Below are 19,462 nucleotides of genomic sequence, written 5' to 3' on the forward strand. Positions count from 1 at the left end.
GGTATCAATATCCAAAAACTAAGTATAATGTTGTCAACTAGGTCAAAAAAGTAGGGCACTAGGAAGAAAGAGAAGGAAGGGCCAAGAGCTTGCAGGATGCATTGAATAAACTACATTAGATACATGTTCAGGGTCAGGTTTGCAACCTTTCAGTTAAGTGCAAAACACTACATTAATAATATTGAAGTCCAGTTCCGAGGATGAGTTGAACCCTACCTGGTTCAAAAATACCGTCCATTTCCTGTATTTTTGATACATGGGCTGAGTACAGTTGGTCAAATAGTAATTTGGTAACATTCATCAGAAGTCCTAAAACTGTCATACTTTTTGCCCTGACAATTCCATTGAGAATGGTCTTTTAAAAATAAAAAAAAGCTTTTACTCAAAGATATTCATTATATCATTATCTACAATAGCCAAAAAAATTAAATTTAAATTCAAAAGAAATAAAAAGAAATAACCTAATAACTACCTATAATAGTTGTATTTGTTCACCATAATCCCTTTCTCAGGAAAACTGTCACTCAACTAATCTGTGTGATCTTAAGGATATTGTCAATCGTGATTTTCTGTGGGCTCCCCATCTCACCCTAACCACAACCATAGCGGCTAGCGACCCTGCAGTACTTCATCTCCCAGGTCCCAGGAATCGGTTAAGAAATTGACAATTATAATACATCGGCATCAACCCAGAACTGACATGGAGACATCAGGAAAGAGAGGTTGTCTTTCCATTGTGGTTGCTACGCTAAAAGCTATGTGTGTCTGGAAGCTCCAAAAAGAAAAGGCTAGAAGAACCCAGAAATGGAAGAAGAGGCTCAGTGACATTATTTGAGATCTTGGATCAAAACTATTTTCAAATCCATTCCATCCTCCTCCACAGATACAATTCCCAGTTACGTAAACCAATAAATTCCTTTTTTACCTTATCAAAGCATGTGTTAAGTTTTTATCACAGGTAAGCAAGAGAACTATGACTAACACACTACCTAAAGAATGTTTGAGTAAATTATAGTACATCTATTCAACAAAATACCGTTGGCAAAACAGTGTAACTGTTAAGAGCATGCCCTTAGGAGCCTGGCTCTGCTACATACTCTTTCTGTGTTCTTCAGTAAGTTACTCAACCTCAATTTCCTCATCTATAAAATAGGGGTATAATGGTACTTATTTCATATGATTGTTAAAAGTAAATGAGTTATTATTTACCAAGTGCCTAGAACAGGGCCTACCATTAACAAGTATCTGTAAAAATAAATGAGACATATAAGTAAAAAAAAAAAAAAAAAAAAGTAACAAAGTTGACTAAACCATATAATTACAATGGTATTTTTAAAAACTTGTGCCCAGAAAAAGGAAAAACTGTATTTTTAAAGAAGCAAACACACTATTTACCAAAAGGAAAAAAAAAAGGAACATGCCTCAGATCTCATGAGAAACAGGATGAATCTGACTGCCTTCAAACAAATCCCCATGACCTTCCCCAGTGGCACTATATTTATCATCAGATAGGAAGCACATACCTAGCATCAAGTGTGGAATCATGAAATCACACAATGTATCACATTAAACAATACCAGCAGATACTATTAACAATAACACTTAAAAATTTGTATCTAGAAAAAGTTTGTCATTATCTCCAGCTAAATTAGTTTCCAAGGAAGGCACACATTTATGAATATAACCAATTCTTAATAATCCATACAAATGAAGAGGAACAAATATTACAAGTCATCCCCAAAAGTCACTCACATTTGGCTTTGTAATGCATCTTTGTAGAATATAAGCATTTTTGCTTATACCATAAATATGGGTATAACCTGTCTTCTTGATATTCCCAACATTTCAGCCCTAATAATGAAGCCACATGAGAAGATTTAAGTTTCATAACCTACTCTCTGGACCAGCTCTTTGTATCTTTCCACACCATGCTGTGAATTCCCATTAACCTATTCAAATTCTGTCTCTCACTAGATTTACTAAATAATACATGTTACCAAGAGATTTGTTTTGTATGCAATAAAGTAATTAAAACTAAGTGCTTTAAAAATATTTCTTATAGATGTGCCATACTGAGCTTCAAGCCTCTTTTTCCCTGCCCATGTCGAATACTAATAACAAAGACTGCCACTAAAGCACCTCAATTTTGTTCAGAGCCTTATGCATGAGGTTATAAAGCCTCCACAGTAAGTAGTAACTCCTGTACTGACAGTGGAAAATTCTTTTTTCAAATTCTAACATTTATTTGTTATGGCTGTGGTGGGCTTATGAGGCCAAAAGAGGAAGATAAATGGCATTCCAATTTAGATTATTAAACGTAAAAATAAGACTTTTCATTAGTATACCTCTACATTCCCCATGAAAGAACTAAACAATCTGAAAAAATGAAATGTAAGATTTGCACAGCTGGTACAGCTTTCTAAATTGGGTTGTTTGATTTTGGGCTTATTGTGTGTGCTGTTTTTTAATCTTATCTTCATACATGCATAAAACTTACAAAAAAATTAACAAAAGTTTCCAGATAAACTGGATGAGCCTAAAAGACTGATTAGTAAATTAAAATTTATAAGGAAAAATAACTTAGAAATTAACCAAAACCAAATGTCTCTATCTCAGGCAATATATCCTTGTGGTTAAAACGCAGACTTTGTTCAAATCTAAGCCCTAACATTCACTACTGCATCATGGGCAAGTTTCTTCACTTCTCTGTTTCCACATCTATAAAATGAGAATAAAAATTGTATATACCTCACAGAGTTATAAGAATTAAATGAATATATATGCAAACAATAAATCATAGCTATTATTGTTGCTGCTACCCATATCACTCTCTAAAATATAACTTGCCTAAGAAGTACTAACATAAGAATCTCCCAGGGTCTGAAAATATGTTCACATTAAGATATATAACCACTCCGTTTTTAAGCAAACTTAACAGTCCTTCAACAAAACTTAATTGTTGGGTGCCAACTCTACAGAGGACATCCTAGTATTGCCGAGAATACAGAAATCAACAAAACACAGTCTCTGAATTCAAGACTTTTCCATTAGTAGGCAACATAAATAAAACTATTATAAAAGGTAGCATGATGCAGGTGCTATGAAATTATGACAATCCTGTAAAACACTAAGAAACAGAGCACCTAAGGGGGGGCGGGGGGCAGGCAAACACTCCAGAAACCTAGTTACTTCATTTCAGAGTACCACTGCCATTTATGTAATTAACATAGTTTTTAATATATGCATAACAGTGTTTTAGAATGTAGATCATTAAAAAAAATCAAGATCACTCAGCACACTACTTACCACGCTCATAAATAAACTTGAAAATTTTTTTCATAATAATGAAGGCTATCCTCTCTTAACAAACCCAAACATAACCTTGAAAAGGTCACACTGCTGCTTCAGGAAACAATTTCTTTCACCAATAAATAAAAGCTCCCAAATTTTCCTCCAGTAAGTTATATTAGGTCTAATGTAAAAAGAATATTTTTGAGCTGGTAAAGACCTTTGAGAGCCCTGAATTCAAAACCCCTATTTTACAGATGAAAAGAAGCCACAACGTATTAAAAAAAGAAAAAAAGGAAAAAAAAAGCACTAAGAGTCAGAAAACTGAATTTTGGTCCCAAGTCTCTCACAGGAAAAGCCTGGGCAAATTATCTAAGTTTCCTCATCTGTAAAATGAGAGGCTTGGACTCAATTGCCTCCAAGGTCCCTTTCAGCTCTACAATTCTCATTTTATGAAACTGAAGCAGAGATAAGCAACTTGCCCAAGGTTACACAGCTAGTTATTAATGGCAAGGCAGGGACTATACGTGGATTCCATTTATGAGCAATATAGTTTCTGATCTGTACCATACTACTTCTACTTCGTAACACTATTCTTTTAAATTATTCTACGATTTTTGGAAGTTATTAACAAGCATGAAGAATTTTATGAAACGAAATGACTATTCCTATGGCTCTTCTATAGAAAATGAGCTCTAAATCCAAATGTAACAAGTACATGAAGTCTCAAGCTGTGTGTCACTATACTTAAGTTGACCTCAACAAAGTTATGGGAATTTATGCTTAAATTCCCTAAAATCTAACCTTTCAATCTCAACTCACAGACAAGATTATGTTCCTTATAAAATTAAAATAAGAATTGTTCTGGATAATGATAAATGTTACATACATAATTCTCTGAATTAATATGAGAATTAAAATTCTTCATTTTAGTTTATGTCCTGGTTATACCTAATACGCATTTTTATTTTTTTTATTTTTTTTTAAGATTTTTTACTTATTTATTCGACAGAGATAGAGACAGCCAGCGAGAGGGGGAACACAAGCAGGCAGAGTGGGAGAGGAAGAAGCAGGCTCATAGCGGAGGAGCCTGATGTGGGGCTCGATCCCATAACGCCAGGATCACGCCCTGAGCCGAAGGCAGACGCTTAACTGCTGTGCCACCAGGCGCCCCCTAATATGCATTTTTAAATTCAAAAGTAATCAACTTAGACACTTTCCCTTCATGTATCCTTTTTCAGACTCTCTAGCTTTAAAACCATTAGAACAGATTAAGCATAGTCCTTCTGAAATCGCATAAACAATCATAAATAAAAGACTATACATGGTGATAGTTTCTCTTTCAAAACTGAAAATCAGCCCCCGCAGTATTCTAAAATTCTGTGCCCAAATATATTACAAACTCTACTAAACTGTATCACAAGCAGCATCTGATACCTTAAATGCCTTCAAAGCTTATTATATTTTCACAGGGAATTTATCAAGATTTCAGGAAGACTGACAGTGTTGATTCCAGAAAATACTAAGAGGAAAAGAACAATAAAAACGCAAAATAAAGTCAACATTAGTTTCATACTACTGACTGAATAGAATATTCAAAATCATTCATACATATGTAAGTATAGTTTAACTACAGTATTCAGCTATTTTCAAAAAACCCATAGAAGGTTTACATTTTTAAATTGGATGGGACCCGAAGTCACTTAATCCAAAAGCATCCACAATAAGAATCAATCTCTGCCCCACCCAAAAATGTCCCTGTAGACTGCTTTAAATTCTTATCGCCATATACTTTTTTTTTTAATTTAAATTTTGTTAGTTAACATATAGTGCAATGTTGGTTTCTGGAATCGCTAAAGACTTAAAGTATTTAGTAAAGAGCAGTTTTTTCTACTGCTGGGAAAGTCTAGCTGCTATTCACTTCTTACATTCTGGTCAACAAAGTATACTGAATTCCATCTACGCCTTTCTAACTTTCACCTGCTGGTCTACATTCTAAAACAACAGAACGGATCTACTCTGTTATTTATGTTTTTGAAACACCTAAGACAGCTGTCATGCTTTTCACCCTTTCAGTCTTAGGCTATAAATGTAGGGTCCACAGATTTCTTGTGGGTCTTGGAGACAATTCTGAAATACAATGTACTCCCACATTGCAAGTAACATTTTTTAAAAACCTGCCACTTGTCAAATTTTGGTGTAATATCAAAGAATACATATAATTTCTAAAAGGACTACTAAAATAAAATACATCAAATTTTCTAACTACATTTCTATGGATTCTCTTCACAATACCTCAATCAAAATAAATCACAACAGACTGAAAGCAGAAGCAAACTCCAGCTGTCTTCTAATAAGCCAGAAATTAAAGTGATACAAAAATATGAAACAATGCTACTAGTCTCACTAAAGTTTTTGTTTTAGAATTTTTATTCATTTAAAAATCTGTCAATAAGTAATCAGTTTATTATTTTTAGATAAGTTAATATCTTTGAAATTATTTCTAAAACCGGAAATATCAATAGACGTAACCCACATAAACAAAATCTCTGTAGAGTCTTCAGTAATTTTTAAGAAAGGGTTCCTGAGACCAAAAAACATGTTTCCCAAGGGCAGATTCCCAGACAGCTAACTGGGATTCTCTCCTTTCTCTCTCCCCAACACATAAAAGTGCCTCTATAAAGGAAGCATCTACCACAGATCTATTCGTAAGCTAAAATCCTTAAACATAAAACCCAGTCCTCCTCCAGCTAGTGACTTCAAGAAACTAAAAGGCCATCTGGTACACCTTTACTTTTAACAACTCCCTACAGGTATTACTCAATTATCCAGAGTCAAATACTTCAATTCTTCTAAAGGATACAGTCTGTAAACATGAAAACAGAGCAACAGTTTAATTACACTGTGATAGTATCTTTTTAACCAAACTACTTTCACTATTTACATAAAAGTAAAGCAAATTATTCACATCTGGTAAGATGGAAAAGAAAAGAAAATGTAAGTCTTCTGTATAATCATTTGATTCTTAGCAATAACTAATTCAAAAGTACCCATGTACTGATAGGCCAAAAAAGAAAACCCCATCTGCTCATCTAGCCAATATGACACTGGGTTCCTAGGTCTCAGTAAAGCAAAACTGACCTCTATTTGGAAATTTACTTAACTTCTTAACTTCCTATTTCCTTAATCACAGGATTATTAGAAGATAAAATGGGATAGAGATCACAGGTTTAAAAGATCTAACATGAAATCTAGAGCTACACTGCTGAGCACCTCTCAGGGAACTTGATTCACAAAGAAAAAGCTTTGGGACTCAGGAAAAGAAGCTGTCTACACTGTATCATACAAATTCCTAAATTTCAACAAATTCCTAAATCTTTTAACATTTAAAGGTGTATTTTATTTGTAATCAAGTTAAACTATATTAAGATGAGAATGATAATAGAAAGCGAAAGGAAGAAAGCCAAAATACACAGCATTGAAAATAATCAGATTATAATATTAGATTTTTGGTCTCAAATACATCAAAACTTCAAAATAATAAATTCTGAATTGATGATATTTATGATACATCTTCAAAAACAGCCCTTTTTCAAATTTAAGTTTGCTTAAAAGCAGTTTATCACGTAACTTTAAAATACATGTACAACACATATGTATCTTTTAAGTTTAAATTTTTCTTATACATTATATTAAATTGGTTCGATTTTTCAGAAAGTTTGTTCTCACCTTGATACACATATTCAAGTTCCACTAATATTAACTATTCTTACTAACAGTCACCGTTAAGTCCAAAGCTCGCTCAGCTTACATCAATTTATATAGTATGTATAGTGTGTACACCTGCAAAAGATGCTGAACACTCGTGAAAATGAAAACTGGGATCTCATTCAATAGAAAATGTCTCCATCATTATGTCTAGGGTTTCATATATGCAATTCCTGTTAGCATTAATGGAATCTGAGACTATATCTTTAAGATAAATATATATAACTCTAGAGAAGATTAACGCAGTTTTAACTTACATACTGGTTGATCAAAAAGAAATATACCACTGTACCCATTAGAGGTACTCGATGAAAGGTAACGATCACAAAAGCATGTCTTATTTCATTAAAAAAGCTTCACTAATTTACTTTACATAAAAACCTACTGTAATCCAAACTTCTAGAAAGAATTTTATTTGGAAGTTCAAGCTAAATTATATTTCAACCCCTCAGAATTTTCAAACATCAGAAAAGTGCAGAATAGTACCGAAGTTTTTTTTAACTACAGCTCAAGTAACCTCAGAAACTCACAATCTAGATTCTGCAGCCCCCAAATTACTAACACTGATAACTGATGTTACAGATGAACAATTCAACACTATGTCCTCAGTATCCAGTACAGCCCCTGGCTCACAGAAATGGCTCAATAAATATCTGAGAAATGAAAGAATGAAAAAAAGGTAAAGCCTTTAAAAAAGACAGGCTTTCCCAAGACCATCATTTACTATCACTCATTACACTATCACTGGTAACACTATCATTAAGCATCTTAATGAAACTACCAAAAAAAAAAAAGAAACATGCTAAAACCACCAACTGCTCTATGTACAAAATAGATTTTGAAATATTCATTCACAAATTTTCAAGTGCAAAAAGAAAAATAGCCAGATGCACTAAATTTGAATTAGTCAATAAATAAACTTTTATCTGCTAATAATCAGAACTCAGTGTTGGGGGTAAGATGGAAAAGGGGAAAAATGTCTGTCAATGCATTCAGCATGTTTAATGGATGCCATAAATCAAACCTTTCCATGAATTTTCTGGAGCAAATTCATGCCAATCTTTGAGCCTATTGTCACTTTCACACATGCTCACAGGAACAAAATGACAAAGAATGCTATGCCTGAACCACTAGATTCAGGGCACAAAACACTTGATTAACATTGTCAAGGCTGGGTAGTAAATATTGACAGATATTTTCAAAATAAATTAACCCCACTATTTCCTACATAAATCAAAGCTCCTGGTTTCTTTGAAGGATTCACCAGACTCTTGGACTTCCAGACATTTTTTGAAAATGTGGCTACAGTCTCCTTGTGTGACACAACTGTGAGTGAACAAACCCATTTACCAATTGCTGATGAATACCGCTAAACGTTTTCCCAGACAAAAGAGCGTTAAACGCGATTCCATGCACATTTATTCTTCCTTCATAAATGCGTGTTCTCCCAAATTTCATTTTATGTCGTATAAAGTTAAATACAGCAAGTTGAAATTTTAGTCAAAAAGCACTCCTGTGTCTTACTAGCTGTGTAACTGCTACATCTGGTGGCAGCACACTTGCATGCAAGAACCAGAAAACTTAGAAAACAATTGTAACCGATCTGGTGCGTGTTTGCATTAACCTTTACGCCGATATTTCCCACAAAACCCACGACCCTGTCAGAGAACAGTAGCCTACTTGCAGAAGAGAGAGAACGCACAAACACGCAGAAGGTGATGGCGAAGGAGAGAAAGTTGCGGCCATCTGGAGGGGGTGGTTTTAAAAGCCTGCCCACGAGTCTGTCGTTTAAACTGCTCTAAGGGGCCAGGCAGGGGATCAAAGTAAGCTTTGATAATTTAAGCGACTCTCCCCAAAGGGCAGAGACCCTGCTAGCGAGGGCATCCTCCAGGTCCCAGGCTGCAAAGCTCGCAGAGCGGGGACCGCCTCTATGGGAGGAGTGCGCGAGGGAAGGGGAGGGGGCTCAAGGATGAATGCTTCAACGGGAGGGAAAACCCACCAGAGACCGGAGGCCAGGAGGTTAAGAGTACTGAGTGTACTAGTAAATGGAGCAGAAAGGGGCTGGCGTCCGGGGGGAGGCTTCCCAACCTCGCAGTACTGGCTCTTAGGAACCCCATACGAGTCTGCGCGCCTCGCCCCGTCCCCTCCAGCGCGCACCCCCTCGTCCGTCTCCGCCGCCACCCGCGAACCACCACCCACAGCCAGCGCACTACCTCCCCGAAGCCGGGTGGCCTCGCGTCCACCTCACCACCATCCCCCACCCTGGGGTCGGGGGAAGAGACCCGGGGGGCGCGGGGGCTGCGGCGCGGGAGAGGAGGCCCGCGAGCGGGCGCGGGCGCGACGGCGCTTACCTTCCCTGGGCCTCCCGGATGGCGGCGTGTGATTCAGCAGGGACCTGGCCGCCGCCGCCGAGCCCGGGGTTGGAGACGTGGAGAGCTGGGACCAAGATGGCGGCCCCTCCAAACTTCCACTGCTACTTTGGACACTCATCAAGCTACTTTCTGGGAACCCGACTCCCCCCCTGCGACGGCAGCGGCGGCAACGGCACCGGCACCCGCCTCCGTCATGGCGGGGGCCGCGCTGAGGGCGAGCGAGGGAGCGAGGGCAGGGAGGGGAGAGTCAAGGGGATGGGGGAGGAAACCGAGAAGGGGGGAGGTAGGGAGGGAAGAGGTGAGGGGAGGAGAGGGGACGGGGAGGAGGAAAAGGGGGAGAAGCGAGGGAGCAGGCGGGCGCGCCGGGGAAGAGGCGGAGGGAAGGAGCGCGGCGGCGGAGGCGTCGAGGGGGCGCCCGCCGGAGTGCAGGCGGAGCGCGGGCTGCGCCGGCCGAGGAGACTTCCGCGAGCGGAACCTGCCGGCACCTCTGCAGTGCGTCGGCCCCCGGCGTCGCCTGGGTGGCGGCGGCGGGCGGTGGGTGGCGGCTGAGGCGGCGGGGTAACCTCTGCATCAGTTACAGGCGGCGGCGGCGTCACGCGCCGCCTGTGCAAACACTATCGCGAGGCTCCTGCGCCTCCGGTAGCGGCGGCGGCGGCGGCCGCGGGAGCAGGCATGGGGGAGGGACCTGCCAGGGGTTGGGGGGGGAGTGGAGAGGGAGCCAGCGCGCGAGGGAGGGAGGAGACGCGGGCGCCCCTGGCGCACCCGTGGATCGCAGCGCGGCGCGGGAGCCCGGGGCTGGCCGACTCGGCGTGCGCGGGGGCGGCCTCGCCGCACCGGCCGGAGGGAGGCGCACCCCGCACGCGCCCCCGCCGCGTAGCTCGGGCTCCGGCTCCTGCTCGGATGCCACCTGACTCCCCCACCCCTCCCGCGGAAGCGCGCCTGGCTTCCGACCCACACCCAGCCTGGGGAGAAATGCTTCTGCTCTCGCTGGGCTGTCGTTCTCGGGAGTTTGAAGTGATCATTTCTCAAAATGGAACTGAAAAGTTAAGAGTTGTGTCTTTCTTGCCCCTCTGTACTGTGCAAAAAAACCTGCGTGCGTCTCCCCGTCTGCAGAATGGGAGTGATTACCGAATAAAAGAGCTAAGAAACTAAGTTGGGAGCGAGGGTGGGTGAAAATAAAACTTAATGAATGTTTTCTAACGAGTAAGAATCTTTACCGGTGTTGTGCACTCTGATGGAATAGCAGTTCTTTAAAAAAAAAAAAAAAGGTAAATGGACCATCTAAACTGAAAGTTTTGATTAATTCACGTATTTAGGGAAACTGTCCCATGTTCATCTTGTGGAAGAGGGGATGGTTTCTAGAAAGTTCCAGTTTGTTTCCATGCCTCTGCTGAGTCCCAGCTAGAAAATCCCAAAGCAAATTACAGTATTTGTTAAAATTTATAGATACAGTGTAGCTTTCTACATACCTACACACCCACACACGTAAAACATACCGGGGATTGGGCATCTTGTTCATAAAAGAGCAGTCTAATAGTTCAGGAAAAATATAACAAGGTTATTGCCCTCTAAAAAACCAAATTGAATAGAACACTAAACAGATTATGATATAGAGCAACTGCATAGACAGGAGGAAATGGTATGATTACCAGGGGAACAAAAATGTCATTTCTATTTTTTATTTTTATGACTTTGCATTTCTCACAGTAATGTTGTGTGCAGATAAACTATCATACTAGAATAGAACCTTGGTTGTCAGTTATCTCCAGAAGTAATTTTAGGTTTCTTATGCTTCAGATTCTTCAGTGAGTTTTTAGTCATGTTCTGCTTTTCAAACTTAAGAGGCAGATCTCAGAAATTAAACAACTTTTGTGAAGCATAACTGACATACGATAAACACATATTTAAAGTGTACAATATAAGTTTTGATGTATATACAACCCTGAAACCAACTCTACAATCAAGCTAATGAATATATTCATCAGTGTCCACAAAGTTTCCTCTACCCTGTTGATGTTCCTCTTGCACTCCGACCCCATCCCCAAGTAATCACACATTTGCTTTCTGTCGCTTAGTTTGCATTTTCCAGAATTTTAGATAAATGTAATCATACAGTCTGTACTTGTGTAGCTTCTTTTTCTCAAGATAATTGAGTTTCATCTACATTGTTGCGCTTAATAGTTTATTTTTTTTATTGCCCAGTATTCCGTTGAATGAATATACCCCTCTTTGTTGATCCATGCACCTGTTGGTGAACATTTGCATTGTTTCCACATTCAGGCTATTACGAATAATGCTACTGTGAACTTCCCCTCCTGTAGAAGTGTTTGTGTGGACATATGCTTTCTTTTCTCTTGGATACATACCTAGGACCTTACTATTCGACTTTTATACCAAAGTACATACACTGTAAGGGGAAGCAAGAGTTTCTATAGAGGACATGTAGGTAAATGTATGATCTTTCTGTATTTTAAGAGTGAGCTTAGCTGATTGTTGTGAAATGAGCATAGGGCAGAGGAAGTCAAGACACCTGGGTATTAGTCTCAGCAGGTAACAATCCCTCTTGATTCAATTTCCTCACCTGTGAAAAAGAGGTTAGCATCTCTAGGTGATCTCTAAAGTGCCTACCAATGCCTAGACTTCATACAGAGCTTAGCTCCCCTCCGGTAGTAAACAAAACCCAACCAAAGAGATTTGATGGTAGTTTTATCTTCCCACCTTCTCCACAGCTTCAGGTTATCTTTATACCAACCCAGGTTACATTTTCGGCAGAACTGCTCCTTTTATTTTAAATGGTAAATAGAGGATCACAGCATAAACATAATTCAATTTAGATATATTATTGTTATGAGTGCTGCCTAGGAAGGACAATTAAATGATTGGTTCCTACTTTCTTGTGGTTTATGTTAAAGATCATCAACACTAACTCACTTGTAAAGAGGCTATTGCCAGCACTAGGGAGCTAATTAAACTGTGGCTTAGCCTGAAAATGGAATACTGTGCCATCATTTAAAATCAGGTTTTCAGGGGCGCCTGGGTGGCACAGCGGTTAAGCGTCTGCCTTCGGCTCAGGGCGTGATCCCGGCGTTATGGGATCGAGCCAGGCTCCTCTGCTATGAGCCTGCTTCTTCCTCTCCCACTCCCCCTGCTTGTGTTCCCTCTCTCACTGGCTGTCTCTATCTCTGTCAAATAAATAAATTAAAAAAAAATTTTTTTTAAAAATCAGGTTTTCAAAGAATACTGAAATAGATCATAGAATTTTCACACTGTAGTAAGTGAAAAGGTGCGTATGATCAATTTGTGTATAAGCATACATAACAAATGACTACAAGGATGTACCTCAAACAGTTAATAATAGCTAGCCTTGGGTTGTGAGATTAGATAATTATTCTTTCCTCCTTTATGATTTTCCAAACTTGGTACGATGGATCATTTTTAAGTAATTAAAACTAAAATTATACAAACACGTAATTTTATGAAATGATTATGATAAATGACAACTCCAAGGGTGAGCAGAAGCTCCTACTGCATCTTGCACATTGGCTACTATGTAGGCATTCAAAAATTGCTTGATAGAGATAGATGGGATGGCTAGAGTGATAACTTGCACAATAGGACGAGGTACGGAATAGTCAGGAAAGTCCAGATTCAGACAGCAAGGAATACCTGCCACTCTGGGAAGGAGAAATTGAAAGAAAAGCAAAGAAAGATCATTGAAAGGGGGGTTTTGGCAAGGTTCTTTGGGAAAATATTCCCAGAGGGAAAGCCAGCATGAGAACACAGGAGTGAACTGAGCAAGTAAAAGGAGAATGCAGTAAACCTGCCCAGAAAGAATCTGGATGAGCGGGGGGAAATGTTCTCTCTGTGAATTGAGTGCTCGATGAGGACAGACTCAAGCCCTAGTACCCTGCTTGGCACAGACCAAGGGCTCTGTCAGTGTTTGTGGAAGGAAGGAAGGAAGGAAGGAAGGAAGGAAGGAAGGAAGGAAGGAAGGAAGGAAGGAAGGAAGGATGGATGAAGATCAGTAAACTGGGATACAGGTGAGGGAGTAATGCAGGAAAAAAGGTCTTCAGGGGTCTCCTGATAGGTCATATACAAAGGGAATATCTGAGCCCTAATCTATACACTGATCATAATTTACAACTATGTTTATTAGACTCCATTTATACTTCATAGTAAAAATCTTTGCAAAGCCAACGATACTATAGATACAATAAATGCACTTTATACCTCTTACCTTTTGATCCCTTCTAAATTTGAGGAAATAATGCCTAAGTTCCTTACCCCCAAACCAACCAGAAATGAGCCTAGAGAATGGATGAAGTGTCCTTTCTAAGTATTCCCGCATATAGTGGGGTGCTAGAGTCAGTGAAAAATGCCCAGAGAGCAGATTGTATGCGTCTCTCCCCAACTCAGTTCAGTGATGTAACACCGGTAGCTTGAAATCAGTATTTACAACTCCAGAGTCATCAAAAGCTACAAATCAGGGCTCCCTCACCAGCATACTGCCGCTCCCATAGTGCATACATCATTTCCTTGCTGTCTGTTTCCTTGCCTTGGCTTAAAGCCTAGGAAGGACAAGGACATTGTCTGTCACGTTTATAGTTGTACTCCCAATGTCTAGCACCTGCCTGGCATCAGGTTGATGCCATATACATATTGGTTGAGCCAATTAATTACCTGCATACTGGCTAGCAAGCATTTGAGCCCTCTGCGCTAACAACTGGGTTGGCTGTTCTGGCAGAGGAAGAAAGGACCAAATACTCTACCACCCCCTCACACTTCATTTGGCCAAAGTTTGTGATTCGGTAAAGTTTACTGACCTTGTTAGGGTTGCCAGATGAAATATAAGTTTTGTATAGACCATACTAACACTAAAAAAGTATTGGTTGTTTATGGAAATTCAACTTTAGCTGAGCATCCTGCATTTTTATTTATTAAATCTGGCAACCCTAGCCCTTCTGAACGAAGCAGAAAATAGTTAATGAGTTATCACCTAGTAAAGTTAAATACTATGACCTGGAAATTCCATTCCAAAGAATATATCCTACAGGAATTCTTGCTCGTGTGCTACAGGACATAAAGACAAGAATGTCCATAGCAGCCAAAAACTGGAAACCACCCAGATGTGCATCGACGAGAATGGATAAGTAAACAGTTATGTTTAGTCACACAATAGGACACTACTCAACAATTAAAATGCTCACAAACATAATGCTGATTTAAAAGGACAAATTAAAGAAGGGTGTAGTCTGTTTGACTCCATATATAAATATTCAAAAACATTCAAACTAAATAATATGTTGTTTAGAATGGATATATGGCAACACTAGGAAGAGAAAAGGAAAAGGGATGAGAAGCCAAAATCAGACGATTACTTCTGTCAGGGAGAAGGGGGGGGATGTGACCGTGGAGAACTGACAGGGGCTTCAAAAGCATCAGTATATGTATGTGCTACTTGTTAAGTTAGATGGGAGGATGGAGATATGTTTGTCTTATTCTTTTTCTTCAAGCTACTCATGTGTATGAGTTACTCTTACTTGTATGAAATATTATCTTATAAATGTTTAAGACATGAAGAAAGCTGTGCCTTCTTTATCAGACTGAACTTAGATGCCCTCTTTGTCTCCTCTGCTTGGACTCATCCCCAGATTTGATTTCCTTCTGTGTCCAAATGTATGCACACAGATGGGAGCTCTAAAGATGCCTATCCTACCATCGCGACATCCCACCTCAGTAGTCTTTTTGGTAGGTGCTTAAACAAACGACTCCATCACATTGGATTATGAAGAATTCTCATTTCACTGAGTTTGCTCCTACTACGCTGCACAATTCACAAAGTCTGCTTGAAGATTTTGGTGTCCATATTCCTATAGAGATAATTCCAAGGTTTTGTACATAATACGCTAGGTTATACTTTCTCTGCTCTCTCTACCATTGGAAATGGTTTCCTTCAGGATTAGCAACTCATGGGGGAGAAGGGTTGATCTATATGTAACAAAACTGGAATTACTAGATTCTCCAATCTGATTCATTTTGCCTGAGGTTAAAAAATCGTAGTCCAGGTCAGTGCAGTATTACCTCCCCAGAGTGTACTAGAAGCTGACCTCCAAGGACATGAGCATTACAACATATTTACAAAAACACAGTACAACAAGCAAACAGCGCTCATACAGCAGATTTAAAATCAACAGTATATCTCTTAACAAAGCAGTGTACTTAGAAAAGTGATTAAGAAAAACGTATAAAACCAAGTAGTCTAGTGTTCCACTTCACTCATTCTAAGTTTCACTGATTAAATTGAAATATAAATTCATCACGTTAGAAGGAAGATGAAAGATTCCCAAAACCTTATACTGAATTCTGTTTCTGCAACGTGAAATTTTTTGTAGGCACAGAAATTGATGTTACTTTTATTTATTTTTTTTAAAAGATTTTATTTATTTATTTGACAGAGAGAGAGACAGGCAGCAAGAGAGGGAACACAAGCAGGGGGAGTGGGAGAGGAGGAAGCAGGCTCATAGCGGAGGAGCCTGATGTGGGACTCGATCCCAGAACTCCAGGATTACGCCCTGAGCTGAAGGCAGACGCTTAAGGACTGCACCACCTAGGCGCCCCTGATGTTACTTTTAATAAAAATTAATATCATCTTGATTTTTGACAATATCTTTCCAACGACACAGTCTAAAGACTTTCAAAATCACTTAATGCTTTTCCAGGAAATATAAAGTGTTAAATCTTTCTTAATTAGATACATGACAAAAATAAGTAGAGATGTCTATAACCTCATACATATTTAGAAACTCTGAAACAATATAGAAATGTCAAATCTTGATGAGAATTTCTTCCCCCTCCAAAAAGAAGTAAAAATGCCGCCGTAAAGCAAGTGGAGGCTTTCTGAGATGCAAATAATATTCTGTTCCTTAAACCAGGTGCTGGTTAGAAGTGTATGTTAAACAGTTTGTGAAAATTCATAAACTGTACACTTACAATAAAACGTTAGACAAAATGTAAAAAAAAAAAAAAAAAAGCCAATCCTGGCATTTGTGATTATAAGTAAATGCATACACACACAGACACACATTTAAGGGAAAATAAATTTAATGAGACAACGAAACAGAGGGTTTTTTTTTTTTAAAGGAAAATGTTGTTAATATGAGGGGATATGAATGGTGGTTTCTTATGGGACAAAGTTAAGAAAACGATATCTTAAAATCAATATACATGCAATAAAATTTCTCGAACTACCACTATGAGAACACCCTCAAGTAAATATCTACTTCACTATTGTTCATTTCTTGCACTTGGTAAAGAAAGTTGTTTGGCAACGGCCGATGACTTGTATATCCATCAGTAAAACCAGTTGTGGACTGAAAAACATTCATTTCAGGAAATACTTGTTGAGCACCAACCCTGCACACAGCAACTTGCCAGGTGATGTGGGAGTACAGAGGTGACTCAGACATGGAGCTTCGAAGTGACAGCAAAGAAGAGTCAGGCAAATGACTACCATCCAAAGTAAAAATGAGCCATGCCAGAGGTAAAGTATAGGTAAATGGGAGAATGTAGCGGCAGGAGAGATCACATTGGAGACTTCCTAAAAGAGTAGCAATTTTAGCTGGGCCTTGAAGTGCAGCAAAAAGTGATCTAAATTGTTATTTCCTTTTCAACATTCAAAACTTAACCATCAGAATCTGGATCTATTCCATAGACAAACCAAAGGCTCTCTTCTATTGTTCTTATTGTATCTTCAGTTTCATAGAGTCTTCAACTTTTAGTTCAATTTTCACTTTTTTCCCTTTTGTTGCCTTGTTCAGAGGCCTCTACATCCTTTCCAATCCCTTGTAGAACTGCATCTTTTAATTTAGCATTCTCTTTGCTCTGTGGGTTGGGATGGGTTGAGAGAGAACAGGGACACTAGTAACAAAAGTAATTTTCCCCAGTGAAACTAAGTCATCTATTACTCAACATGCAGAGGAGAAGCCTTCCAATTAAGTCAAAAGCATTACATTGGTAATCAACAAAAAACCATACAGGAACATTCTCCTATAAATTGACACAATTTGATGAATCATAAAATCATGAATCATGATCATAAAAAGAACTCATGATTTGGAAGATAGGGGTTGGAGAGAATTGGCGGAGATATCTAAAACAGACTTTAGCTACAGACATAAATTAATATAAACACTAATAATGAGAGATGAATTAGTACTAAGTCTAAAAAGCTAACTGAACTATAGTAAAATATAATTATATTGAGATTTTATTTATAATGATGGGATTTCTTTTGGGAGGCAATTTAGCAATATGGATCAAGAATCTTTTTTAAAAAATTATTCCTGGGGTGCCTGGATGGCTCAATAGTTTAAGCGTCAGACTCTTGATTTTGGCTCAGTCTGCATATCAGGGTCATGAGATGGAGCCCCTCCTAGGGCTGTCCGCACTAATTTCATTCTGGGAATCTATTCTAAGAAAATAATCTTTCTCTCTCTCTCTTTTTTTTTTTAAGATTTATTCATCTATTTTGGGGGAAGAAGGGAAGTGGCGAGAGGTAGAAAAAGAGTCTTAAGTCGACTCCGCGCTAAGTGTGGAGCCCCACCGGCAGCTGGATCTGAAAACCCTGAGGTCAGGACCTGAGCTGAAACCAAGAGTCTGGCCCTTAACCAATTGCACACCCAGGTGTCCCTCTAAGAAAATACTCTTAAATTAGAAAAAAAATGTGAGTTTTCTCTTTCTGCACAAAGATAATCTTTCAACATTATTTATAATAATAAAAATTGAAAATAACCTAAGTACAATAATGAGGGTATGTAATGACTTATGGCTCATCTACTTTATAGAATATAATAAAGTCATTAAAATGATTGTGAAGTGGTGCTTGGGTGGCCCAGTTGGTTAAGTGTCCAACTCTTGATTTTGGCTCAGGTCATGATCTCAGGGTCATGAGATTGAGTCCCAACTCCTGCTCTGTGCTCAGGGGGGAGTCTGCTTCAGATTCTCTCTCCTTCGGCCCCTCCCCCCTCAGAGAAATAAATAAATCGTTTAATAAAAAAAAAGATTGTGAAGATTTTACAATAACCAACAACTGATTCACTGATTTCAGTGAATAAAGCAGCATATAAAAGCTATATATTCAATGTAGTCTCAATCATATAAAATGTGTAAAAAAATTGAAAGGAAATACACTAAAACATTAATAGTGGTTGTCATGGTGTGATAAAATGATGGCAGATTTTTGTGGCTGGCCTTTGTACTATTGGGTATTATCCAAATGTTTTATAGGAATAACAATTACTTTACGAGAAAAAAAAAACCTGTATATTTTCAAATGACTGGATTTACTACCGCAGATTAGATTAATAAAGAACAACAAAAGGAAGTATTAACAGGAGTTGGGGGAGAAAATATTTGGTGCCTCCTTTCCCATAGAGCTTCCAAGTGTTATTGTTTGACTTTTTATTGGTACAATTAAACAAATATAGATTTTAAAAGTATTTGTTTAAAACTCTCAGGAACCCACCAGCAGAATCAGAGGAATGTCGACCTTCTAAAATCACAGCAGAAAATAAGAGCAAACAAAACCAAGTCTGCAGAGCAAATGACAAAACTGAAAAGAAACAGTATGCACACATGAAAACAAAGGCATGGAAACATGGCAATAGAGAGGCTAAGCATTGTAAGTTTAGTTATTAAATTTAGATTCCCTATTAATAGAAAAAGCTTCTCAGATTGTTTTAAAAATTAAAATCCAATACTTTGCTGCTTATAAAAATACATCTAAATAAAATAACACAAAGAGACTAGAAAGGAAAGAATGGGTAAAAATGTGGTAAGCATGTTTGCAATGTATTAGAGATAGCATTACTGAGTTGAAATAGAATTCAAGGCATGAAATTTTAAAGGTTATTTTGATGTAATACAAACATTAAATACTCCTTATACGTGTGCCATAGACACCAGCAACTTACAAAGTGGAAAATATGATTCGTTAATTATGGGAATGTGGTGGAACCACTACCTCTCCATCCTGA

At 38.7% G+C, this 19,462-nt stretch overlaps 1 protein-coding gene across 2 annotated transcripts in view; it reads right to left on the minus strand.

The window, feature by feature from the left end:
* The window catches only part of TLK1 (tousled like kinase 1), a 137,796-nt gene extending 128,101 nt beyond the window's left edge, over positions 1 to 9,695 (minus strand). Inside the window, exon 1 of one of the 2 annotated variants that reach the window (XM_002923909.4) lies at positions 9,408 to 9,695. In XM_002923909.4, the coding sequence (XP_002923955.2) occupies positions 9,408 to 9,546 (139 nt within the window). In that variant the 5' untranslated portion in view covers positions 9,547 to 9,695. The remainder of the gene's footprint in view (positions 1 to 9,407) is intronic. The other variant, XM_034654726.1, reaches the window with a different exon arrangement.
* Positions 9,696 to 19,462: the final 9,767 nt, after the last annotated feature.

This window comes from Ailuropoda melanoleuca, chromosome 2 (genome assembly GCF_002007445.2).
Source record: "Ailuropoda melanoleuca isolate Jingjing chromosome 2, ASM200744v2, whole genome shotgun sequence".
Taxonomy (NCBI): Eukaryota; Metazoa; Chordata; class Mammalia; order Carnivora; family Ursidae; genus Ailuropoda; species Ailuropoda melanoleuca.